The sequence below is a fragment of the Haemaphysalis longicornis genome, unplaced genomic scaffold, assembly GCF_048455015.1.
Source record: "Haemaphysalis longicornis isolate Haplotype H1 unplaced genomic scaffold, Haemaphysalis longicornis Haplotype H1 scaffold_1, whole genome shotgun sequence".
In the NCBI taxonomy this organism is placed as follows: domain Eukaryota; kingdom Metazoa; phylum Arthropoda; class Arachnida; order Ixodida; family Ixodidae; genus Haemaphysalis; species Haemaphysalis longicornis.
This window is the reverse complement of record NW_027526203.1, coordinates 357,701,111-357,728,954: the sequence shown is the minus strand read 5'-3', so window position 1 is coordinate 357,728,954 and position 27,844 is coordinate 357,701,111. Positions and strand designations below refer to the sequence as shown.

The window sequence follows — 27,844 nt, the reverse complement described above, 5'->3', positions numbered from 1 at the left end:
CACTCATCCTACATATGCCCTTTATCAGCCAAATTTCACACCAGAAGTCACCACCAGAAGGCAATGTGTTCAGCTGTGATGGATGTGTGACATGTTAAAGTGGCCATGAAGACAAAATGCAAGTTATGTTCATTCGAAATATTGCCTTGTTAGAATAACACTGACACCACTTTTAATGCAAACTTCACTCAAATAAGCTGTATAATGAAGAAGACAGAGAATAGACAGAACTAGCGACTCTTCCGCAGTGAACCTATTCTATGTTATAAACAGTTTGTTGCGATTGGCTGAAGCTGACAAAATTAAACAGGTTAAAAAGGGAATATAAGCTTGTAAAAAAAAAAGCTATTGGCACTTAAATTTAGTGCACATTCTTTTTACAGCAGTAAGAATGTTGGGCTATGCAATGGAATGTACGAATGAACACGTAAACACACAAGAACTAGTGCGTACGGCACACACTATGCCGGCCGACACAGCACCACAGCTGTCGAGCGCGTTGGGCCTGTGACACGACACTAGCCATCTGGCGTAAGCGACATTGCCACTTATGTGACCCTTCCTGTCAAGTCGTACACAATATTTCACGACATGATTGCTATCAATCGCAACTCAGTCAAATACAAGCCAGGTCGGAAAAAACACCGTGTGTTGACAGTGATCCTCCAGCAGTATCGTTACGCCATTAGCTAAGGCAGACGGTAACCTGGTTAACAAAAATACTATGCTTTTGCCGTGGGCGACAGCTCCAGTCAACATACTAACTCTTGTTTTATAAATCTGCTCTGCATACGTCACTGTCGACGTCACAAAACACGATGCGGCGGGAGAGTTGAAATTTCGGCTGAAACTGTTCAATTTCTCAGTGAATAAAGCATTGTTTGCTGCCAGACAAGCGCTGGGGGCACTATAAAATACAAAATATTTCTAATAAAACAAACTCGTATTTTGTCTTCATGGCCCCTTTAAAACTGTCTGATGCACATGGTTCTTCATCATGTGTAAAAACAATCTGGCCAAAGTAGATTTGCATCTGCACCATCTCGGTACCAAAATGATGTCCTACCACTGTCCTATCAGGGAATTCAAAAGAATGGTGAAGGAACTTTTGCTGGCCAAGGCATGCCCTAGAGTATGTGTGCACACTAGCTGTGAGATGGCACACGTCTTCGTAAGGGGAATGATCAATAACCTAGAAATGGCCATCAAACGTTCAGAGCAGGAATCAACTCAAGGGGACTACCAGAACATTGATGGAAGCAATGGTCGAACCCAGTCACATAGCCGACACTATTGGCATTGTTGCGAGATTACACGTCAAGACAAGTTGGCTCAAGCAGCCAGACATGGATAATTGATAACAGAAGTGGCTTTTGACAAAGTATCAGCATTGGTTACAAGATGGCATTTCCTTGCAAGGGGCTTGTCAAGCTAGAAATGGCCCTCACATCTTCTGAAGCTTCTGGCCATAACAACCAAAGAGGGATCAACTGAAGACCAAGTATGCACAAGTTCATTCAGCTTGAGCTTTACACACTCTGCACCTCCCAGTCTTTGCCTGCATGATAAAGGTTGCTTCAAAATTCACTCTACATAGTATTCGGCCTCCCTTGGCTTCTGTTCCCACCCATTCAGTAACCACACTGCTGCAGTTGTTGTCCACCTGTACACAATTCATGTAAAATACCCTGCCACTAAGCTGTCTTAATTTAAGCAAGAATACTTACCTAGTAAAAAGCATTCCCGTTTTTTGTCACAAAGACTAGGGTTGCACAAGCCAGCAGAATGTTTTCTTTCAAAAGAGACCCACGTACCTGTCAGAGACCCAGGTCTTTAAGCCTATTTCGATACATATTAACCTATGCACTCGAAATTTTTCGCCTGTGTTATACTGTCGATAACAAACACTCCGTCAGGTTTTGTCTGTAATATCAGTTTGAAGTTGTCTTACTTTGTATATATTTGTGTTGAGTAAGGACCAGAGAGGTCATTGCAAAATTGACATATGTAATTACTAATATTTTGGTCAAATGAAGTATGGAATATTTTGTAATGCTGCCAACAAGTGTTATATTCCCATAATTTTATTGCAGTCTCCAATCGATAAGCTTTTGAATGCACTAAGAACAAGACAAATCTTGCCATTACATGACAACATACTTTGGGCAACAGTTAGTCCTGTGACAAGAACGCTACCTTGAGAAAACAAGCAGTTTAGAAATGAGGTAAAAATACTCACTTAGAGGGATTTGGAGTGCAACAGCTCAGTAAATATTCATGGAAAGAACATAGTATTTTGCATGTATTTTGGTTAAAACTCGTAGATCACAAATAATAGTACATAATATTAATTTCTGATTTTTGTCCTTTTTTTTTCACTATAAAAACTAGGGTCTCCTCTCCTTTGTCTCCTGCAGTCCAAACGGTCAATAAAAAAAAAGGAAATTCAGAAAAGGGATCTGAACATCAACACGATAAACAAAAGCTGTGTGTAGCTACACTCAGCCCCCATAAAAAAAAAGCCAGTGGACAATGCTGCGGCACCAGTGGGGCAATGTACAGCATCCACATGTCAGCATCCAAGTAACAATCACACAAATTTAAAAAAGATTGCTGTAATGTTAATGCCAATTTTTACAAAACAGCAATGCACACATTGTAAGGAAGAAGACACAAACGAAAGAGCAACAACTCATTTTGCTGAGCCTGCATTTGAACTATTGCAATAAGAGGTTCTTAGGGAAGTAATTTGGACAAGTAATGAATTACTTAATGGTAATTATTTTATTGTTTATTGAACTGAACTTACTGTTACTGCTATCAGCTACTGCTTTTCAGTATCATGTGCGATACTTGTCATATGTTGGAGTGTTTTTAGATGAGCACAAAGTTGTTCCTAACCACACTCTGTCTGCATAAACTTGCCACTGTAATTTGTCAGCACCACATGAAGGACTTTGTATTGCAGTTATGTTTTTTTCCAAATGTGCACACGATACATAAAGCAAAATTTTAATCTCATGCTAAGTGTTCCTCACGGTAGCACAAAATATTCAGTCAAGACAAAACAACCCTCGCTTAAAAAATGTGGGCGCAAACCAGGCACTTTAAAATTCTGTACATTGTTACTTAGCTATGAGGAAACAAGACGCTCTAGTCACACTTGCGCTGCGGCACAGCTTCTGCGCAGCCTATACGCAAAGATGAGAAAGATTCGAAGGACAGAGACAGTGGTCATAGAAGAGGAAGTAGAAGAAGGAATATGCAAACTAAATACATAAGATTAATGAACTATATCTTTAGTCCTTTTATACACAGCCAAACTTGAACTTGCACTGTAATGCAAAAGCAGTACACAAATATGTTATAGTAGCTCTTTTTTTGCGGTACACCAAACATAACATTCTCCATCATTATATGACAGATATATATATATATATATATATATATACATATATATATATACTCAATGAAAGACGACATCACAAGCGTACACTGTCTGTACCATTATCCAGGTGAACACTATCACAAAAAGTAAACTCTGATTACTACGGTCTGAAGCAAACACACACAAGGTTGTACATGTTGCGAAACTTTCTAAATGGCCACTGTACCGTGTGCCACCCTATCAGCACGCCCTCCAGGTGTGTTCACCCCCGGCCAGACTGACACAACAGCTGCAACATTTCGCTATGCCTTGACTAAAGTTGTTCTATTATTCTTAGTTGATTATTTTAAATACAGAAAATGAAACAATACAGAAAAGAAGCATTCTCAATTTCCAGTGATTTCAAACCTGGTCGGTATAATTAGGCTGCCCCTCTTTGACAAAGCCCCCCTCTACACCAAGTGCCATTTGAAAGCACTCCTTCCCAAGCTAAGGCCAGATTTCAGTGCCAAGCATGCTCAACAAGCACATGAGCTCGTTTTCATTGCGAACAATGGCTCCCACAGAGTAGAAACATGCAACAGTTCAGTGCAAACTTGGCCTCGCAAATGCTGTGGAGATGACCTCAGGGAGTTCTCAATATTGCTAGCAACAACGGAGCCGTCAATGACGTACGACTTACTACCGCCAAAGACACGTGACGGTGAACACAAGAGTCCCCTTCCCACCAGCTGTACAGAAGGCACGAGGCCTAGTCTAACTCCAGCGGAATGTTGTGCCGCTGGTGGGCAAGCACTTTTGAGCTCTTCATCTTGGCCAAGGCATTGGTAAAGTCCTCCATGCATATGGGCCGCAGTGCATCATGGAAGCTTTCGTCGTCGTCCGAGCCTTCCTTCGCACCAGGCTGGCGTGCGTCGTGGAATGTCTCCTCATCGTCCGACAGTTCTCGGTGCCCCCTGTCGCATAGAAATCACAAAGGTGGGATGGTAAACGCAGCTTTTGTTTGCTGGTTAGACCACACGACTGGAAAGATCATCATTACCTGATAACTGTTTCAACACAGGCTTATCTTGCTTTACTTATCAGGAAAATTTGAGCTAATACCTATATGCAAGCCAAAAGTCTCAATTTAGAGACTGGGGAGGCATCTGAAGGACCTGTGCTACCTACGCCCTTTCCACTCCTTCCGGCCACACTCAGCCAAATATCACAAATCAATACAAACAAAAAAGAGTGTAATGGGTAAAATTTGTGCACCAAGGATCATCTTCCAAGCTGACCTGGACAGGCCACGCACCCCTTTCCACCACCTGTGCATTTCTGTGCCCACTGTATACAGTGGGCTCCATACGTCACGAGCTAACACAGTGAAGTACCTCGGAACAACCTTGGGCAATGAGTATATTTTAAATTAGAGGCTTATTTAATTAAGGACTTTCAAGAAATGAGTTACTCTAAAAAGAACAGAAGAGTAAAATGCACGTTGGTCCTTTCTTGGCCACAAAAATGTGGCGCTCAGGTGTCACCAGTCTATAGTTTCACTCGTTATTTCATGAAGAATGAGAAAAAAATTTGCACAAATGTTCTTTGTTAGTTACTAGATTGGAAACGAGAATAGCCTACTACTGCAATCGTAGGAAAAAACTATGATTTTAGCTTCACCTGCTCTCGAGAATGCCCAGTTTCTGACCCCACAGTTTTAACCAAACTACAAAAATAACCAAAAAAGAAAAAGATTAATTTCCCTTTACGCTATTCAGATAGCAGCCCTGGTGTCTTAAAATTCAACTTCTCTGCTTTTAAAAATACTAATATTACGTAGCTATAGACAAAACAACCTGGATAACGTGCATACACTACAATGCAGTTTCTCAATACATATACACTAGTTGTGAAACTCCCACAGGCCCCATGTATCAAAAACCAGTTGGCGGTTGGCACCGTGCGCTAGGAGCAAACCCAGGCAAGTTGACTAGCCTGCCATCTGTCGACAGTTGAAGTACTTACTACTCAAGTCCTTGCAGCTGCTGCCATCAGTCATAAAGGAAAAATTGCGAAAACATAATTACACACAACCTAATCTAATGCTCCAAATTAAAAAAATAAGCTGAAGTAAATGTTTAGAATAAAGTCAGTTTTTGACCCCTAGGTGCTGCGCGAATAACTTTCCCTTCACTTCAACGAAGCAGGGATGCTCACATGGCCCAGATTCTGAAGTGGAGTTGTGGAGTTTTGAAACTGGTGTGTACTGAAAAACTGACGGCAACGTATGTTAACGGCCCCTGTAAGTTATGACGGCCTTGTAAGTTAATTTAGGTCAAGAACAGTAACGTTAATCCAGTAGAAGGCGCTTCAACCCAAAGACCAAGAGCCTCCCGAATTTCTTCACTTAAACTGCATGCAATGCACCAGGTCTAATGCCTGTGCTATACGACAACTTTAAATTGACAACTGAACGCTCGCCCACAAGTTCGCCCTATGTATTTACAATAGGGCACTCAATAGACAATTGGTTCGAAGGCCTTCGGAAGGCCTTTGAAGTTGCCATGTAGCACAGGTATAACATGGCTAATGGACGTTTTCCCAATACCGGTCCTTTTAGCAGCCGCCACAGTGAACTAAAAAGCGGCAGTCGGGCACGCCTCCCTCCGTCCTCCTCCTGAAAAAAGTCTTGCTGTCAAAAAACTCACGCATGAAACGTTCTCGTCGCTCAATTCCTCCCGCACCCACCCGTCACCCGTACCTTTCACATTAATGCCGTGGAAACAGGTGCACATACCCAAGACTGATTTGCAGTGGGCGAAGTGCCTTTTCCTTTGTGCTTCTTTTCTCGCCTTTGCTGTTCCCTCCCTGGAAGCCATGTGCTTGCAACATGGTCAGCCTCAAACATGTTTGCCCCTTTCCTTTGTAAAAGCTTTTTTTGTGTGTGCACGTACTAACGCGCACAAGCTGTCGAACAAGAGGGAATAAAAATTTGAGAAAGCATAGCCGCTCCCTAAGCATCAAGCTGAGGATGTGCCGGTCTGTTTATATTTCCCGGGGCGACTGCCAAGAATGGTGGACCAGCAGTGCGCACATGCACAGGTCGCTACTGGAAAACACTCCACTCAGAATTATCCTAACACTTGCACAGCATGCAAAATGACACGTGGTGGTAGACACACTTACCCTGCAGGGCGCTTCTCATTTCGCAGCAGATCCCGGACCCGGTAGAGAGCAGCGTTGCGGCACAGCTCTCTCAAATCGCTGCCCGAAAACCCTTCAGTCACACGTGCAATCTGCCCAATGTTCACATCCTTGCTCACCTACAAAACAGAGAACACGTTCAAGCCAAGTTGGAGTTCGTTCCACATAGCAGGGTCCACATAAAATAAAAAACTGTGCAATTTGTTTCCTCCCTTTTTGTGGTCGTCTCAAATTGTGCAGTTTTTTACTTCACGTTGAAGATGCACCAACCTGCCCACTAACAGGTTCTTCTAAACACATAGCAGGGGCGGAAGTGGGCTTGAGCCTTCCAGAGCAGCCTAGCGAGCAGATATAATGTGGTTTTATAGCAGCTCTGGAGCATCAAAAGACGAGTATTGGAGCAGATCTCGAGTCAAACATAATTTATTTGCGATTTTTTATTTTTCGCAAAAAAAAAAAAAGATCTTTCTCCGCAATCGATCAATACTGAGCCGACCACTTTCCAATGAATTCCCATAATTAAAATATACCAGCTGAAACAGCAATAACTAAGCGAAAACTAGACAGAAGCTTCAACTAGACTTCAGACAAACGAAAAACAAATGTTCGTGATATTTCAACACATCACAGTTATAAGAAACAACCCAGAGAAGACCAGAGATAGGCAAAATGGTCCCTTGTGCACTTCGGCTGTGAAAAGTTTGACTTCATTCTACATCAAAAAAAAACTCGAAACAAATGGAAGAGAAAAACTAAGAAAGAAAGAAATTGGGTGAAAAAGAAATTATGAGGAAACCAGAAATAGCTTGACGCATTGCATAACTAAACCAGAGAAATTAAAAATAAATACTGACAGCGCAGCATGCTGTGCGGTGACACTGCATTTAGGGGCAAAGTTGGTCCATTGCCCGTACCCGAAGTCCACTCCCAAGTCCCGTAATACCGCGCCACCACTTTGAGACCAGGAAATTGTGACAAGTGACTAAGCAGGGAGTCCTTTGGAGCACGCCATGTAGTGAATGACAGCTGAACAAACGCGTCTCCACTGCTCCCTGCGCACTGGGACTAGCATTGCACATCATCTCACAGCTGCCTCACCGCTTGGAAGCAGTTTCGGTGCAATATTGCCTTCTGGAGCAGGATGGGACAGGAAAAGTGAATTGGTGCAGCGTGGCGCAATGGGCCACCTCCACCCCTGACATAGATGTACCACAGTGGGATGCTTTAGCAATGCAAAGATCAGAAAGTAGTGCTGGAAGATATACTCAGCCCTATAATGTTAGCATGAGGTGTGACTGTCTTCAGTCGACATCCCATCATTTTTCATAACGGAATGTTATATAAACGAGGTGCCAAGAAGAAATATGTAAAAATGACCCCCCCCCCCCCCAACCTTTTCTTGCTGCTAGAAACCGATTCCTGACAGTGTCCGCGACAGAACTGCTGGGCAGAATATCGATATATTATTTTAACTTGTGGCAGCGCTAAATTTTCAACCGACTTTCAAGCAACTTACCCCTTCTGTCTCCAGGACCAGTTTAATAATCCCAGCTCGCTGCTGCTGGTTCTGGAAAAAAAAAAAAAAAAACATGAAAAAATAATCAGCCTTAATGCTTTAACACATTAGCTATTCACCAATAGAACTGTACATTCAACTAAGGTCAGACAAATGACTTTTATTCGGTGGAGTTCCCCCCACTCTTTGGCTTCTGAAGGCCAAGAGCTGTATACTACCTGAGCCAATGCCTGGCTTGACAAAGTAGCCGCAGCCTGGAAGAATCGCTAAGTAATATTGCAACATCAATATCCACATTTTAAATGCCACAATATTAAAATATAAGGCAATATGACCAAGACTTACTAAATCTAAAAGCAGTTCCTTGCACATCATTTGGTCTGTTTATGATAACATGGCTGTCATACTACTTGACTGAATGCTAATGCATGTCCGTTACAGAAGGAATTGTGCACCTATAAGCCCTCAAAACAAGATGCTTATGGTTTACAGCAAAGACGCTATGCTGCATCAGCCTTGCAAACATTATTTTGCACCGGAAATGGACACCACCAATCTGAAGGACAGGGTGTCTAGCAAATTGCCTAATTCAATTTCCCTGGCTTTTCCATGACAATTTTAAATGAAATTGCCTGACCTATACAACAGGCGCCATTCTGTGGAAATGGTCCGTGCAGCACATAAAAAGCGTAGGAAAACACATTCTATCATTGGGAAAAACACATTTGTTGCAAGTGCCCTAACTCTCAAAATGCACTTTGATTAACTCCAGTTTGTTTGTTCAGTTTGAGGTTTGCTTGCCTTCAGTTACGGCTTCAGAGTTTATTTCATCTTGCGGGATAGAAGCTTCAAGTTGCGCTTCAGCGAGCACCTTTTGCTTTTTTTTATTGTCCTGGCTCGACATGCAACGTGAACCGCACGGTGCGTTTTTGCACGCGATTCAGGCGCGTTGGCGTTGCTCGTGCAATTTTTTGACGCCTGCGTCGACGATTCGCGCACGCGGCAGCGAATTCTGCCTCGCTCAGAAAATGACGCGCGTCGCGCGCGGCAGTGGGAGGAGCCTGACGACTTGCGCTAATGGGGAGCCGTGCACCTCATGGCGGCAGTTTCGAAGCTCTCGAGACAGCCGGCTGGCTGCGCCAGAGATGTTTAGGCTTACCACCCCGGCAGGTATTGCATGGGCGCTTTCACTAGTGGCGCGGATGATGTTTTATAGTACCATTTTTCGCCCACATTATAGGCTCCTTAACCTTACAAGCAAATTCGTGCGTGTCTTGTGCGGCATTCTAGAGAGCACTTAGAAGCGGTCGCTCGAACCAACGCCGCCTGTATAAACATTGCCTAACGCGTGAGTGAAAAATGGCCAAACAGCCACTCTCCTGTTGCTCTCTCCTACCCTTCCCCACTCCGTAGCTTTCCAGCGTGCTTTCGTGTCCGCCAGACAGCGCCGCTTCTCGGAAACTATGCATAATAGTGGAAAGTTTGTTTAGCGTTCCCAAGGCGGCGCTCCTACGCCTTCTTATTTTTCACCATGCCTGTCTGTCTTGGTCTGTCACTGATAAAACTTCCTTTGTCACGAAGCAAAATCCCTTGCGCTGCCGCAGGCTGATGCCGGCTTTGCGCGCTTATCTACTCGGATCACAGGCCCTGAAATTTTCTGAGTGGGGCATCCCACCTCTATCCACTCCGCATTTAGGTATTGTTTTGACCCCGCTGTTCGCACTCTGCATCGGTACGCACTTCTAAAATTGAGGACTGTACTGTAGAAGCGCCCGGACAGCGTGGCGGGATCCCAGCTGCTTATCCTTTTGTTTCCTATAATTTTCTGAGGTTTACAAGCACGTGATATTATTGGAAAGTAATCGTAGAAGTGAGCACTTGAACAAAAAACGTGCACAAAATTTTTTCTTCTATAAATACTCCAGAAAGAAAAATATCAGTAAAATAATGGCTGCCCCATCCGAAAATATCGTTTTTCTGTTAGCTATATGTCTACCCGACAATCAGTACGTTCTTACACTATTTCAGTACGCCTCCGTCTTTATCTTTGGAAAAATGCAGCAAGTATGAAGTGAGCGACACATTGAATGAGATACCCAGTGCGCCACAGAGCTAACGCCCCATCGCGGCTAAGATGTAAGCGAAACGGCCCTTGAAGCCCGACAGGCAAGCTGACAGACACACGTCGTAGAAGTGGGTGCAGCGTTCGCGACTCGCGAGCAGTGACGTAAGATGAGATGTCCGCCGGCACGCGCCACATAGCGGATCAGTGCCTGAACTAAGCGTCCCGACCCTTCCCATTGAAAAGCGCGCGACGCGTCAGGCAATGTTAATACAGGCGGCATTGCTCGAACTCCCGTCACCACTTCGCGATCGAAGCCGCCGCCATGTTGCCGCCGCCGGCAGCACCACGCGCAGCGTACAGGTAGAGTGTACTAGAACGAGTTGAGTGGGACGAACGGAGCGCTCCACCTGAAGCGGCGGCTGTAGATTGAATAGAGGGCGCAGCGGGCGAAGTGGATTCTTGCCGACTGCGCTCGCCAAGGCGCGCGGCATCGCGCGGGCCACGCTTTTACGCGTTTCGCCCAATTTTTATGTTAACAGGAACGCCAAAGCGACAGCAGGTTAGAAAAAAAGAACACGTTAGAATAAATTAAAAGGAACTTTTAGAGGCTTTGCGGCAGAAGCGTGCCCTGTTTTTTTTTTCAACGAAGTACTTCCAACGCAAAAAATAGAACGACAGACGAACGGAGGTGATAGGGACAAGCGTTGGAGTACCAGTTTCCACTACTTTTTTTCCGTGTTCACCCTTAACTCTCTCGACGTAAAATGCAATAAATAGAAAAAACATGGGCAGTGCTACATGAACTTTTGCTACATCTGTTTAATGACACTGGGGCATTTCATTGCAGCGCCAATGAAGCAATTGCTTCATTGGCGCTGCAATGAAAATGTAAAATGTAAAATGAAAATATGAATGAATGTAAATGAATATCATTTATGTAAATGTAAATCATTTATGTGAATGTAAATGAATATCATGAATGAATTAATGAATATCAATGTAAAATGAAAATATGGCCAGATTCCTCGATTTAAATCGAGGAATCTGGCCATATTTTCATTTTACACAAGCTTTCCAGCATGTTCTTTACGAAATAATGATTTTTAGAACGTTTCGGTCTTAACCCAATTCGATAAAAGCATATATGTTGCTGAAGTGTGCATGCCAGTTATTCAGACGGGAATGCCGCATCATGATGCAGCATCATGCACTGCTGGGCCCGGGCTGGCCCGAAAACGGTTTATCGGCGGGCCTGGACTTAATGCCACAGGCCTGGGACGAGCTCGGGCTTGAATTTGTGGGCCTGGCTATTAATATTTCCGATGTGAATTGTAGAAAAAAGCATTAGAAGGGATGTTATGAGTTTATTTCAACGCTCCTCTTGACGTTGTTCTATGCACTGTTCCAAAAACGTGTTTTGTAGGTCTGATAGTTCCTGTTCATGTACTGCATCAACATTTTACATGTTGGGACATAACATACCGAAGGTACGATTACAAGGGAATGCATGTAGCACGGAAGGGATTAATTTGGACAACCTGGAACTCGATCTATGTCTACTGTGCATGGTTTTTACATGCCGCACCCAATGAAATGCGGCAGCCGTGGCCGCGAATCGAACTCGCGGGCTAGGGAAACAAAACCGCTGAGCAACCACTACAGACAAAACATTTCAATGCACTTACTCGTGGAATAAAACGTGGCGCCAAAAATTTCACCATACCAACGTGTGTCCGAGACAACCATAATGTTACGGTGCCAAGAATCTGGTCATCAAATGTGATGGTGTCAGATCTGATTTAATTACGAATACTAGCTATCATTACCCCGATGTGACACGAACTGAAGACAGTGGAAGAAAAAGTACATGTGTGCGCTATTTAACTCCGGATTTTCACCTTCAATCCATGACGTGCACTGTACAGACTAGATGCTCTGTCTGGTTGCCGCTGCGAAGACACTCAACCAACTGTAATAAATTTTATTCAGCGTCTAAGGCCGGGCTTGGTCACGCCCATGCGGGCCATTCTTAGGCCCAAAAATAAATTACCAGCCGCGGGCCTGGGATTAAGACGACGGGCCGGGGCTGGGCTCACTTATGAATGCCCGGAATAAGTGTTATGGCCCCGGGTCGGGCTCAGACCGGGCCTTAAAAACAGGCCCGTGCAGGGGTGCCATTTCTATTAAGCATATTGCGTTCTTCGATTTGACTGTACGGCCGTGAACAATGCGCAGCTTTTTGCATACTCCTCGAAATTTTGACTACATGCATACTCCTCGAAAATTTGACTACATGATCTCCCCGAACACCGCGAATAGACGCGCTATTTTACAGATATACTGCAAATATGCCATTCAGACCAACCCTGGTATTTTATTAGAGCAATTAACGCTCTTATATTCACGGGCTTTGAGTAAATATAAAGCCCCTGCAGTGTACCATAATTAATTATAGTTGTGGTTGCAGATAAAACGAATTATTGTGAGGACTGCTTTGGCGGAATTAAAGGTCGAAAGCACGAGATTGCTAGCAAATGTCGAAAATGTCAAGATTCGATAAACACAAGCCCTTTTCCCCCAAACATTGGCACTAGAACGAGACCAACAATTTTGATCATCAACAGCGGTATCCCGCGATACAGAAGAACCACGTCGCGTCAGCAGAACAAGCACCAGCTGGTCAAAATGTTTGTTCATGACAATTTGATGCTATGCCACTTGGAAACTATTGCAATCTGTCATGACCCCTGCGAGGGGCGCATCCTCGCTTAATACTTCTACGTCGGGCGTCATCCAAGGCACACCACGGGTGATTCTCACTTCTTTACCATCGATAACGTGCGTGCAGTCACGCTGTATGTAGCAGTACTCGAAGTGCAGCTCACACACCACGCAGTTTTGTTTCTTAGGTTGATCCGCGAGCTTCATGTCTCGGAACGCAAATGTGTGATAGGACATCCCAGCATCCCAGAGGCATCCCAGAGCACAAAAGTGGCGAGGGCTATAGGCATGCCGAGGACGGTGAAATTAAACACTAAAGGCTCGTCACTCTACAACACTTAACAGAGAAAGATAAACAGCAGAAGCGGTTCCGCAAAGTTCTGAAACATATGACTGAAAACGACTGCGGGACCTCCGTTCTGCGGTCGCCCTGTGCCGCCGCTCACAGTTCGCACCGGCACAACCCAATCCACTGCGACCGCAGTGCCGCCCCGCCAACTTTCCACAAACTGCGCTTCGCAGCGAAGCAGGCGCGGAGCCGGCAGCTCGTCCCACTCAACTCTTTTAGTACACTCTTAGTACGGGTAGTGTGGGCGGTTCTGCGGCAGCGTCAGCGCGCCTGTGACGTGCGCGCCGCGTTTTCGCTAGCAGAAAACGCCCCATGCGGTTCACGCTAAACCATGTCATGTTCCTTTTTGATTATGCAACTCTGGCTCCTGATGTCACAAGAAAGAAGTTCTTGCAAGATTAGCTCCCAAAAAGCGCTGCCGTTTAAAATTCGCCGAAAAAAAAAAGCGCCTTGTGCGTGCGATTTGTGCACCACAATATCGCCCTCTGCGCAAGTGCACCCAGCAACCTAAGCCAGCTGCGAGCTGCATGAACCGCACGGCGAGTTTCTGCCCGCGATTCGTGCGCGGTATTTTCACGGCCGCGTCGACGATTTCGTGCCTGCGGTGGCTCCTTTCCTGCACAAGCAAGTGCGTTTGTGCCTTAAGTAGCATTTTAAAAAGCAGTTAAAAGCGGTTAAAAGCGGTCGTTCGAGCTACCGCACTACTCCGTGGCCGGTGCTACCGCCATGTTGCCGGCGCCTGCCGCTCGGCACGCACCGTGCAGGTGGTTTCCGCGGCGGCGTCAGCGCGCCTCAGGCGTGCACGGCGCGTTTTCGCTTGCAAAAAAAAACCAGAAAAGTTTCATGCGGTTCACGCTTTCGTCGCGTGCGAACATGTTGCGTTTGGTAAATTCTCGGCCTTTAACACTGGTTTACCCTATTCTAAAACTGTGTGAGCAGGCCCCGAAGTGGTTTTCCCTGACTGGTACTACTTGATTGAAAAATTCCCTGACAATTTCCTGACTTTTCCCTGTGGGTCCAAATTCCCTGACTTTTCCCGGTTTTCCCGGTCACTAGACACCCTGGAAGGAGCACCTTCTCAGTTTGCATATTGCAAGACACTGAAGGGCCTAGTACAAAACCAAAGATCAAAGATAGCCAGAGTGCCCTTCAACGAGCACTGACACAAGCCTGTTTGCCAGGCTCACAGATTCCTTAATTTTTATATGCCCCCTGGTTCTTAAAGTTTTCAAATGCAGACACACAGCAAGCAATGCCAAGTCAGCATGCAGGCCAATGACTGCCTACCGAGATGCTTGCCCGCTATGCTTCCAGCATTTTCTGATGCTACCTAAAAAAACCCTGCATAGAGACAGTGGACAAAGCCTGCGTTGATTATGGCTCCATGACAGCCAAATCTGATTTCCAGGTTCCAGACGTAATAGGCAAGCAGCCTGCAAACTGTTAAGCTCAGATAGGCAATTTTACAGTGAAAGAACAATTGGATTTAAGTATTTTTTTTAATCCTGAGCACCTACGCTTCTTAGATAAATAGTCCACACTATAGGATAGCTAAGATGCCATGCTTATGCCACATCACCAAGAGAGGCAGGTGCTGAAAAATTCTCGGCACTGACTCACTCTATTTTTTGCTTCTACTTTTTCAGAGTGAAACCAAGGTTTACTCATGTGGATAAGGCTAGGAATGTTAAAAAACAAAACAGGAACAGCCAAGATTTTTAACAAAGATTTTTTAGGTGCACATCAGATATCTTTGAGATGCAAATGAAAAACCTATTCACACAAGGTGCGTCATGAAAACCTAGCCTGATGATAACAATGACTGCAAGCGGTCAAAGCTGGCTTCCTTCTGCATCATTTTGTGGGCTCAGTTGAATGGGCTGCACTTAAAGGGACCATGAAACACATTTCTTTAATTCAAAAGATTGCCACGTCAGAATAACAACCATGCCAATGTTAACGCAAATTTCAAGCAATCAAGATAGACGAACAGAAAACAGACAAAAATCTAGCGACGGCTCACTAGCCACTTCCTTGCACTGCCCCTTCAACCGTCGCAAGAAATAGACACTTTGTGCGAGTGGAGGCCACTGACAATAAAAATGATTGCGCAATTTTTGTGGTCCCTCTTGTTCTGTTTGATCCAACTACCAAATCAAAGCACCACAAATTGATAACTGTTCTCAACACCTCCTCAATGTCGTCCTTGCTGACCGAGAGTAGCGGGAAACTCAAAGCTTCTTAGTAGTTGTGCCTTTTTCTTTTCCACAACACCCTTCAGGGTCAGAATGGAGTCTGGAGTCAAGTGAGATATCCAAGGCCCAATTCTCTCTAATAAAACCAGGACATGTGCCATCTCCATGATGACAAGACTCACAGGCAGGCCCACGTGAAACATGGCGGGCATGCGGCGCAGGATGGCCTTGTCCACGTCGTGCGGCCGGTTGGTGGCCCCCATGACGACCACCTGGCAGTCGGGGTCCGTGATGAGGCCGTCCCAGAGGCACATGAACTGTGCCTTCATCATGGCCGTCGCCTCGTGGTCCTGGCTGTCCCGGGAACGCAAGAACGAGTCAATCTCATCGATGAAGATGATGCACGGCTGGATCTTGACCGCCTGCAAGCAGCCGGGTGGAGGGGCCGGGCAAACGCGTCAGTGCCCACCTTCATAAGCAATGCTTCACATAAACGATGCAGTGACCCCCCAACAAGTACAGCAAAGGGCTGGCATTTTCCCAGCAACACTGTGTGTAAGGAAAAACAAATGGTCAATGTGTCACATGTGTTAGAGCAGCAAGAACCACGCTCATTCCTGCGTTAGTTGGTGTGTTTAACGTGCTTCGTTGTATATAAACATTTTTTCTGGCTAGGCCACAGTGTGTGCGAGTGTGAAAGCCACACTAGAGGCCACCCGCTACAAAGGGAACAGCCCCATCCATCAATCCAAATGCTGTGCACCAAGCATGCTAAAAATCTTGAAAATGAATAAGGGAGGGAGGGAGGGAGGGAGAGGGAGAGAGAGAGAGAGAGAGAGAGAGAGAGAGAGAGAGAGAGAGAGAGAGAGAGAGAGAGAGAGAGAGAGAGAGAGAGAGAGAGAGAGAGAGAGAGAGAGAGAGAGAGAGAGAGAGAGAGAGAGAGAGAGAGAGAGAGAGTAGCAGTGAAAACTTTTTTTCTACATTTGTGTAAACTTCTGTCAAGTGTCGCGGCTTCTTTAATGCCTGCTTGCACTTTTCATGCTTTGCTTCACCTTCGCTACCTCCACCTTCTTTTGGCCTCACTCTGATCTTTGGCCTTTAGGGTAACAATAATAGGCGAAATGATAACGGGCTCATGGAATAAACTCCGTGAACACAATACAGGAAGCTTCATAGGAGTAGGCAGCAGGCTAACTCACCAGCGTAAAGACGGCACTGGCAAGCTTCTGCGATTCTCCATACCACTTGTCAGTCAGTGCTGCAACTTCCAGGTTAATGAAGCGAGCACCTGCAAGGCAAGGGTTGCAACTGTCACGAGCGAGTAACAAATTCCCACACAAGCAGCACCACCAACAAAACCAGCCTGAGAAGTTATATTTCCGCAATCCCGCTTGAGCCCCGGACTTATCTTAGGCCAGTAGTGAAAGCCCACAGCTCTTCATGTCATATTTCAGCCTGCCAGGACGCATGTACACCCTTTGTGCAAATTTTCTACGCCAATCCTAAGCCTTCTTCACCACAAAGAATTCAAAGAATAAGCTTCGCCTTTAAATGTGACAAAAATATTTTATGACAGTAAGAAAGAAAGGTGTTTTCTCTAGCTTTCTGGCATAAAGCGTTAACAGCCTTGCTCAGGACGTAAGCTTGTACATTAAATTTTTTGCGGCCTGCGCGTTTCCGGCTTGGCCTAGAAAATTTTGACAAAGACTGTACATACACTACTTGGGATGAGCTGATAAAAGCCAAGCTTCCATGCATTCATGTAAACCGTAGCAACTTACCATGCAGTTTCATCTAATGCATGCATCTGCACTATGTGGTACATGTAGCTTCAGCTTGCTACAAATCAAGGACAGGTTCAGCCAAACAGTATGTAGCAACTTCTGTTCATCCTTACTACCCACTGAACAACGTGTTCCCAAAGCCAATAAGCTGTGCTGGTTAAGGTGCTATTTTGTTACATCCTACCCAGCAGCACTTCGGCGAGAATCCACTGTAATAACTTTCTTGATAGAACAAGTAAAAAAAATAATTACCTACCAGCTTCTCGTGCCGTTGCCTTGGCAATCATTGTTTTTCCACAGCCAGGTGGACCATGAAGAAGTACTCCTGTAGGTACGAGAAAACGTTAGTTCAACACTTGCTGCAGAAAAAGGCAACACATGAATCCAAAAACTCTAGCATCATGAACAAAGCCGGTTTTAAAGTTGCAGCAGTAAACGAAAAACATTTCAATAACAAATTGGTGCCTCCAAATGTGAAGGTGCTAGTAAACATTACTTATCAAGCATAGCAAAAGAAAGACCACAAAAGCTTGCAAAAAAAGAAAAAAGGAGTTGCATGAGTGCCAAGCACTAATGGCCCTTCTAGGGAGCTAGTTCATGGCCTATAGTGCAGTCCTTTAAGACTAAAACGCCCCTATCATGTCTACAGTCGCTTTTTTAAGTAGCATCAACCTTTGAAGTGACACGGTCGCCTAGTTCCGCTTCTGCCTGCAGATAATTGCAGGCATTTCTCATAATGCAACCACCCCTTTTTTCTGCCCCCACCCCAATCGGCACTGCTGACATTTCTATATTTGTCTGTAAGTCTGCCGAGATGCCACACACGTGAGCTGCCCTTTGCAGCTAGAGTAGATATGGTAACATGAACTTTCACTTCTGCATAGTTGTGCACTTTTCTGCCGTCCGTACCATTATTTCATTATCCTACCTTCATTAGTAATTATCAACACTGAACAATACGCCTCGAGCTCGGCCTGTAGGGGCGCCACTGAAATCCCCCTAGCGGCCCGTTTCGAAAGCAGGCGCCGGAGTCGGCGTCCCGCTCCCCAGTGCCGCCGCTGCTTTTGCGGCACGTTCACGACTGAGATTTACCATTTGTGCACGTTTGAAATTCATGTTTGTGTGGAGCAGTCACTCTGTTCGCAAATGGGGTGTGTTTACGAGAGTGTAAATGTTTCCGACGCGATCTTAGTGTGGTATTTTCGGTCTTTATAGCGCCAGGTGTGTGTCACAGGCCAGCGTCGCGGAACCGGCGTATGATGGAGCCGATTGTAGTTACACTGACCTGAATTTACTAGCCGTGTCTCCGTAACCACCGGTTCCTCGGATGTTCATGCTATGGCTATACACTACGATGTAAATCGGTTTTGTGCGCTTACATAATCAGCGGAGCACTCATACCTGCTAGCACACCAGTTACGTTTACCGATATTATACCTCAGATATTGATCATCACCATTTACAAGCCAGTCTGTTTTAATTTTGGGAATATTCAACAAAAGTACGATGGACAATGCATAATTATGCTCGGGATCAGCACACGACAGAGTCGTCTTGTCGTGAGGCGCGCGCCCGCAGACCTTCATTTGCTACATATATCCTCTGCGAGCAGCGCGGAGACGGGCTTACAATATAATCCGCGTCCGCGACTAAATGCTTCTTCGAAATATCGTCATATGGCACAGGGAGCCTGCAGAATAAACCAGAAACTGAAATCAGAGGGCCTTATCACATACCACACACATTTCATAGCTTGTTGAACAGCCTACCCTGTATACTTCCAAAAATGCGTCCGCCGTACGATCAGCTCTTCGTTGAAGTAGAAAAACAACAGGCAAGTGAACGCGAGATTTATGTGTGGGATTACTAAAACGTTCAGTGCTTGATGCCGCTCCGCATTTGTACAAAGCGTCCCCCTCCCCCCCCCACCGATTTCACGCGAAATAGCAGTGCATTTCGCGTATAGTTGGTCTAGTGAAACCTACCTGGCTTAAGTTTAGACGAACGTCTTTAGCATGCCAGAAGCTGCACTGTTTTTTTTTTTCATTTCCGTTAGAGCTATTATGTTTCTAAATTCCGCATTGGCACAGCATTTATTTTTCTGTGGTTTCATTTCCTTGGTTCTTGCTATATGGCGTGTGTGGGCACATATTTAACGACGCACAGGCTTGGACTATACTTTACATTTTCGCATGGTTTATATTCTTATAAAAGGCATAAGTTATTGTCCGGGATTGGGTAATCACATCCCCGAAACATATTTTTCTGCGGCGTATATATGCGAAACGAAGCCGCATTCGTTGTCCACGCTGCAAAATAAAGCCAACCTCTCATTGCACCAGTATCAGGTCTAAACAAGGCGTCAGTAGAATTCATTTGTGCCTGATGTTTTGGAGGTGACATGGGTGATATGTTGCTGCCGTCGCCGACGCCCGGAAGAGCGGCGACGAAGCGCGCAGAACCGCGTCCCCGGGTAGCTCTTGCAGGCGATCGCGTACTCTACGAAGACGCAGCTGCAAACGTACTCTTTGCCTATAGTCGTCACCATAAGTTTTTTTAGGGCGCGGAAAGGCGAAAAGATGCGAAATTGAACCAAAACACTGCACGAGCCCCTATCAGTCACGCAGCGCAAATCCCGTCAACGCCGCGGAGAAGCGGCGGCAGGCGGCACAGCGATCGCGAAGCTCGAGGCGTATAGTCTTCCTTTTTAAGCTTACCCCCAGGCAGGTCATATTGATGCCCTCATCAAAGGCCAACTGCACTCAAATTTCACTTCGGCCATGCTTATTTTGAACATACAGTACGTACCACCAAACCAACTGCGGCATGACTGGGAGCCCCGTGAAATGCCTTGTTTATCAGTTTTTGACCCAGAACGTGATGATACAAAAAGGTGGGAAGCCAGCACACACCCTTTGGTGGCTGGATTAGCTGTGAGCCGGTAAACAGGTGCCGCTTCTGAATGGGGAGGATGACCGTCTCCCGCAGCTCCTGTGTGATCTCCTCCAGGCCAGCAATGCTGTCCCAGGATACATTGATGTCTCGGGGGTCAATCAGCTGGGCTGCTATCGACAGCTCATACTCCGTCAACTGAAATTGCAGGTATATATATATATATACAAAAAAAAAAAAAAATTGGCACAACTCTAATTGGTGTCGGGGCACCCCAACCACCACCAGCAGTAGCATGTAAAATAGGAGAATGAAGAAAAGTTTTCATGCAACTTCTCTGAAAAGACACAAAACAACACAAAGGACCAATACTTGGCCCTATGCAGGGTCAACAAAGGCTGGATAACTTTTCCTTTCAACCTTTGTGTGTGTCAACTTTTTCTTTGTGTGTGTGTGTGTGTGTGTGTTAAGCAAAAGCTGCTTACCAATGCCCGACAAGCTCCCCCAATTCCGTCCCGTCATTTACTATTTGTGACGTCACAGGTTGTAGAGTGGAAAAATGTACATGGTGGTAATACTTTCAAACTTTTGGCATTTTCTGCATTATTAGGCAACTGCTGCTGCAGATTTATTTGCATTGTCTGCAATGTAATCTACCGATACATACAGATCAACTTGTTTTCATCATTTAGGTTACCCTTCTGCACCGCCGCGGTGGCTCAGTGGCTAAGGCGTTGCGCTGCTGAGCACGAGGACGCGGGTTCGATTCCCGGACACGGCGGCCGCTTTTCTGATGGCGGCGAAAGGCAAAAACACCCTAGTGTGCGAGATTTCGGTGACCGTTAAAGATCCTCAGGTGGTCAAAATTAATCCGGAGCCCTCCACTACGACGCGCCTCATCGGCTGCATTGCGTCGGCGCATTAAACCCTACAATCAATCAATCAACCATACCACGGGCATACGTCAAAAAAAAAAAAAAAAAAAAAAAAAAAAAAAAAAAAACAAGCATTGGACTGCGTGCCAGGCAGCCTGCAGCTAGTGAAACTGATTATCAAAGAGGTCCACAGTTTTACCGCAAACCTGATTCAAGGCTTCAAGTCTTATACAAAATATACCAGAATCATGCAATTTTGTCACCATTTTATGCCATAATTTACACATAACTAAAATGACAGTGCGCCAAACTCAGGAAAAATATGGTGCCACTTGGCCACGACACACTTTTGCCAATAAAACCTACAAAATGATGAAAAACATAATTTCACCCTTTATAAGACCCGAGAGGGTACATTATTGGCTCTTGAAAAGGGCACTTCACTGGACAACATAACCAAATCAGTAATCACTGCCCTGCCTTTTACTTGGAAAAGCAAAATGCAATCCCAGCCTTCTCCCCACTGTAGCTATCATAAAAAAATCAAACTGGACACATGAATTTTCCCTGACATGGAGTAATCCCAGCATTCTCTGCACTATGGCTATCACAAAAAAATGAAACTGGACACATGAATTTTACATAACATGGAGCAGTCCTAAGATGAGCTTGTAATACCAATTGGGCAACAGTTTTTTAGTTCACTTCCATCCCCAACAGAATGCCTGTTTCTAAGCATGGAACAGCAATAGAAAATCTGAGCACCGACACCATTACTCTTTCCCGAATCTGTCGTCGTACTTTGCACTTTTTGTACCCCATATTGCTCTATGACGTTATCACGTTATCACCTCCCTTTCATCGTAAGGTATTTTTTATGGGCATCCAATAGCACTGTGCTCTATTCAGCCAGATTACAAAGTATTTTATACTGCTTTACCAAACGTAGCTTCCTGTTGAATCCTTACTGCTGTGGTATTATTAGCTTCATTGTTAAAAACCATGAACCCTGATTTCTGCAGGCTAAAATTTAGGCCCAGATATGTCGCTTCTTCACCACAGATGTCGGTCAGTTTTCTTAAGCCGTCTAGCCACACCATGTTATCCGCAAACATCAGTCGCAAAATCCGATGCTCCACCAGCTTTCCACTGCTTTGGTAATGCAAGTCAAAGCCAATTTTACTCTCTTCGAAGCCCCTGTCGTCTTTCAATGTGAGGCGTGGACAGCTATGGCAAAGATAAGGAACATATCCCTGTTTGAACCTTTCTAAATGTAGGTATTCAGACTGTACCTCCGCACCCATCCACACATGTAATTTGCGCCTTACCTTCAATCGTTGCCTTGAGCAGCTGTACAAACTCTTGCTCCACAATATGCCATAGCAATTCTCTACGCTGTCATTAGAAACACTACCTATGGTGGTCTGCTCTGGAATGCTTAGGATTAACTTTAGCACCCCTACTGAGGAGCACTGTTCCTTCCCAGCCACTTCTTTGGCATCTGTCTCCTGTAAGTGGTAGCTGTGGGAGCAGGCCACTATCTATAAGTACAACCAAAACAAAATAAACATTTCTGTGACTTGAGCCTCCCTTGTAGGAATACCTGGCCAACATACTTATCATTTAGATGTTGGTCACTGTAGCAGGTATTGACATAGGGGGCATCAAAGAAAGCAACTACCTGGCATATGAACCAATTTCAGACTTTTTTTGTTTTTGCTACAGGACTCAAAATTTGCTTGATGCTAACCAATACTGTGGTGCAGTTTCCGTTTCCATGCAAAAACTTTGACAACACTTTTGCAGTGCCCTGCGCATAGTCAGAAAATGGAAGAAAATTGCAGCCGCCGGAAACGGCAGGTGATTTTACCTGCCGTTTCCGGCGGCTGCAATAAAATACATTTCTCGTTTCATTGCCACAGTAAAATACATTTTTTTTTTCTTTTTAAGTGCACACCTTCCAGTTCATTTCCAGGATAGTTAATGGTGGGCATATAACTCGCAAAAAAAGAAAAAAATGTACGTGTGTACAGTGTTCGATCTCGTGGAATCAGCCTGTGCGTTTGCACCATCAGGTGCAGTGGTTTACTCTTTTTTCATTTTGTTGTAGCAAAAGCATACTCCTGTGACAACATGTGTTGCTTTGCACCACCATCTAAAACCTCCAATTTCTTCTATACCTTAGTGGAATGCCAGTTTCCAAACAATTTCTCATTAATACTTCAAACCAAGAAGCGCACGCACAAAACACATACCAGAAAAAATTTCCACAGAAAGATTGAGACACAAGTAGGATGAACAGCCAAGAAGACTTCGAAAGTATTGCAGGCTTTCCTCTTTAAGTGCGTAAGTGGACTTAAATGCCCAGAGGAATTTTTGCGCACAATACACCTTCGCGAATAGTGGCACAAAATTTGAAGCTTGATCAGCTAGGAATGAACTAATTAGTTAGGTGCATTCATAACTTCAAAGCTATACAAAATAGCTATGAACTCATTTCTGTTTTTACTTTGTCATAGTCAACTGAGCGTGTGCACCAAGTTTGGTTAGATTCAGTGCATAAATCGCTCATTGCCGTCTTAATTGCGGTGGCTGAAACCAGAAGGGAGAAAGCTTTATTTAGTGACACTGTTGTGAAGAGGTCAGCTCATGAGAAGTACAGATAGAGTTGATGTAACAAAAAGAAAAAAAAAAAAGAAAGAAAGTGGGGAAGGAGGGGAGGAAACTCTGCATTCAAGTAGAGCCATGTATCACAAAAAATGTTCACAATTTGAGAGAGCTGTTCACTTCAAAATGCTTGCACTTTCAGAAAGCCCCACACATATAACTGTACTACTGGTGGTTGATACCACACCGACTTGCAATATGAAATTAAAGAAATAAACAATCCCACGCTGAAAGTGCACTTTACATGATTGAGCTAATGTATGCTTCGAATCCCCTAACAACCCGCCAACTTTTTGCGACACAGCCGAACTGCTTTCTTCTGATATGCTTACAGTGTGTGGCATATACCCGCCCTAAAAGGTTGTCAAAGCCTCAACATAAATTCTGTACAGTTCACTGCACAAACGAGGCTAGGTTGAAACGAGAAAGGAACATGACGAGTGTTCGTCTTGTTGCATTCTTGTTTCCACAGCTCATTGGTTCAGTAAAATGAAATCACGAGGCAACCAGGCCACACGACAGCTTCACTCTGACATAGCTTTTGCAATTAAAATTCAGGGGCAAAGAAGCCTAGCACACAAAAAATGGACGCTGCAGTGGCTCACACCTACCGCTCTGGTGGTGCCCAGACACTGGTTTTGGCCAGTTCCAAATGAGCACTAACAAGTCTAACAAGAAAATGGGATCTCCATTTTCAAGCTTGCAATGTAAAAAAAGAACTGTAACTTCACAATGATCAATAGCTTCTTCTGATATCTGCACAAGACGTGTTAGCTCTACTACCTATAGTCCATGCATAAGTGTTCCCACACTTTCAAACTTTGGGGGTTTAGCATGCCACAGCTACACCAGGGCGATGAGGTACACCATAGTGGAAGGCTCCGGATTAATTTTGACCACCTGGGGATCTTTAACGTGCGCTGAAACCTCCACACATGGGCGTTTTTGCTTTTCGCCTCCATCAGAGAAGCAGCCACTGCGCCCGAGATTGAACCCGTGCCCTTGGGTTCAACAGCACGCGTTAGCCACTGAGCCACCGCGGCGGGTTAAGTGTTCCCACACTTACGCAAGCTAATTGGCCTTAGCAACAGCTTGGCCGCAAACATTACAAAGCACCCCTAAAAATGATCAGGAAGATGGGCACCAGTGAGGCAGGCAATGACGTGCACAGCAAGAAAAGGAATGCGTGGGGCAAGTTCAAGAACAGCTAGGCTTACCTTCAAAGTTCGCCATCACCATTGTCTCATCAACCAGATGACAACCGGTGTGCTTCACTGAGTTTTTCCTCCACAAGAGAACTAGCCATTGGCCTACTCATTTTTTTTTTTTTTTTTGAGATGTATATTTCATTGAGAATTTCACTGATTAGGTCTATTTATATCCCTTCTTGAGTTAGCTGCATTTGAGCGTGCAGCATTTGTTTGCACGATTCCGTATTGTTAGTGTTTATGTGTTCGCAATCATTTTAGTTTCGATTTCTTTTTCATGAAGCAAAACTTGTGCATTCACTAACATTTTGCAACCCCTTTTTGCTGGCCACCTTATTACCGATGCTCTTGCGTTTTCCCCCTTCAATTCAGCACAAAATCTGTTGTTTTGTTTTTCACAACTGCCCCTCTGCCTGGACTCTATAAACCATCCCTCCAACTTTTACGTATGTGCCAGCACAAAGGGGTGCCTATGCCTCAAAGCTCTACGAACATAACCGTGCCATGGTCATATGTACAATAACGATGCTGCCAATCTTGAATTGCTGCTTTCACTTAGATGGCTGCGAGATTGTTAATTTGGCAGCCGAATCAAGTGCTTTCGGCAAACCACCAATTGTTAGTGAAAATAAACATAAATACTACCAACATCTTGTACGCAACCACAGAATGTTCATTCTAAGTTCATTCCGCCCCACACATTCCTCGGGATGTCAACTCAAAATTTACTAGAACAGTGGTCGGACCTTCAAATGCACCCGCACCTGCACTCGTAGTTTCTGTAACGATTGGCCTTTCTCATGCGCAAAAGTTCTGGTTACCACTACCGGGAAGGAGTCGAGACTAAAAGCCAGCGCGAGTTCTTTGGGAGGAGGCCATCCAGTTACCGACTTGCATGGCTGTTTCACAAGACTACATGCCAAAAGCACACAGCGCCATGTTCTTTTTTTTTTTTTCCTAAGCAGTAATTACATCATGAAATGCAATATTTCGTCGTGTCGTATAAGTGGGTATCCTAAAGTACGAATTACACATTTCCAGGGCACGTCAGTTCTGGTTCGAAGAACACTTACGTTCACGTTCTGTATGCCGATCTTTTTTAGTATCCTATCTGCCTGAAAGAAAACATGGAAAAAAGTCAAGATAAAGGGTAATCAGCAATTAAAATCTGTTTTTCCTCAAGGCTCAACTACAAGGGCGCGACCTTAGAAAACGAATAGAAAGGTTTGAATGAACAGTACAAAACTTCGAATGAATCCTATTAGACGGTGCCTAGAACACACACTACTTCTATATTTGGAAACTCGTGACACACTTTCCTTAGAGTACAGCAACCTTACTCCTCGCTAAACGCTCTTCCTCTACTACACCAAGGATTGCATGACATCATGCGATGCAACTTTTTTCTTACCCTTTTCTTGGACTCAATCTTCTGTTTGCGGGTTGGGTCTATAGCATTGACCATCCATTTTATGCCAAAGTACGTTAGTGCACCGAAAAGAGACAAACGGAAAACTAGTCCCGTAATTTCACCGCGCGTGAGAGGCATCCGTATGCTTTCGCTCGCCATCTTCGGAAAAGACATGGCCTGGCTCATGGGTTGACTGCAGTCGACTGGCGCATGAGAGCGACAACGGAGTGAAACTCACTTAAAAAATATAGCACTTTTACTATATTGTAGTTTTCATAATGTTAACCAACTTTTTACAAACTTAAAAATTATTTAAATAAAGTTGATTAAAATTGAGCAGCGCGTAGCGCCCCACTTGGCGCTACAACCATAGAGAAATAAAAAATTCTTTCTCTATGCTACAACTATCTACAACTACACAACTACAGCCATAGACTACGGCGTGCGTCTGGTGCTAGGGCCGATTGTTCGGATGAGGCTGACTATTTTTTTAAGTGCGAATGCACTTCTTAAGCGAGCCTGAAGCGTCCGCCGCCGTCCGCATTCCGCCGCCGTCCGCATAGCAACAGCTGCGGGTGCGCGCGCTCCTCGTCTTCCTTGGCAACGGGGGGAGATGGGCGCGCGCTGCCTGGCCGCTGACATGGCACATACCCACGTGGGGGATTGGCCAGGAATCTCCTCGTCTTCCTTGGCAACGGGGGGAGATGCGCGCGCGCTGCCAGGCCGCTGACATGGCACATACCCACATGGGGGATTGGCCAAAGGAGGAAATTTCAAAGCTGAGATCCGCTCTAGCAATCAAGTACAACGACAACACAAATAGGTGTCTGTGCATGGCACATACCCACGTGGGGGATTGGCCAGGAATCGGGCGTGAGAATGGCTAATGCACCCGCTTAAAGGAGTACTGACACGAAATTTCAAAGCTGAGATCCGCTCTAGCAATCAAGTACAACGACAACACAAATAGGTGTCTGTGAATAAATGCATCTTTCTTTCTTTGTAGTTGTGTGTGTGTGTGTGATCTCTCTTTCACGAACATTACAGTTGTGTGCCTGTGTGTAATCTCTCGACTACTCATTAAGATCACGATATCCACCGTAATCGCGCAATCAACAACCGTGCATTCGCACTTACACACTCTCCCCCTCGGGGAAGTGCGAGGGAATTTTTTTCTTTGTACCATACCATAACCTCCATGTACCGTACTGACGTTCCTTTTCCACATTCCAGCTCGCTGTAGGCTGTACCATTCCTAGCTCAGTGCCACCAAGAAATGGCAGGCCCTTCCCAGCCGCGGGTATTCAAGCGATTCAAGCAGGGGTGGACCTACCCCCGCCAGATGAGAGCTGGGATGCTGACCACGAAAACTCAGAAAACCGGTGGCAGTCAACAAGAGCTCTGGTTCACCATCACAGCAGCCATACCATGCGGAGCTCGCAAAGCCTCCGCAACCTACAACAATGATCCACTACCTCCTGGCACAGAGAAGAAGTAGTAGTTAGTAACGTGATGTAACAATTTAGATCGAGAACAGTCTCTTCCAGGCTTTAACTGATTACTATCAATGCATCGCACAACAAGTAG

General features: G+C 45.0%; 1 protein-coding gene across 1 annotated transcript; it reads right to left on the bottom strand.

Moving 5' to 3' along the window:
• Positions 1-1,281: 1,281 nt before the first annotated feature.
• LOC144154973 (outer mitochondrial transmembrane helix translocase-like) lies at positions 1,282-26,458 on the bottom strand. The gene is made up of 9 exons (XM_077686132.1): positions 26,258-26,458; positions 25,920-25,961; positions 20,117-20,294; positions 17,461-17,529; positions 16,620-16,708; positions 15,603-15,842; positions 8,091-8,141; positions 6,557-6,693; positions 1,282-4,344 (listed from the first exon to the last, which is right to left on the bottom strand). The coding sequence occupies exons 1-9, from the start codon at positions 26,441-26,443 to the stop codon at positions 4,140-4,142; spliced, it is 1,197 nt and encodes a 398-aa protein (XP_077542258.1). The 5' UTR covers positions 26,444-26,458; the 3' UTR covers positions 1,282-4,139.
• Between the last annotated feature and the right edge of the window lie 1,386 nt (positions 26,459-27,844).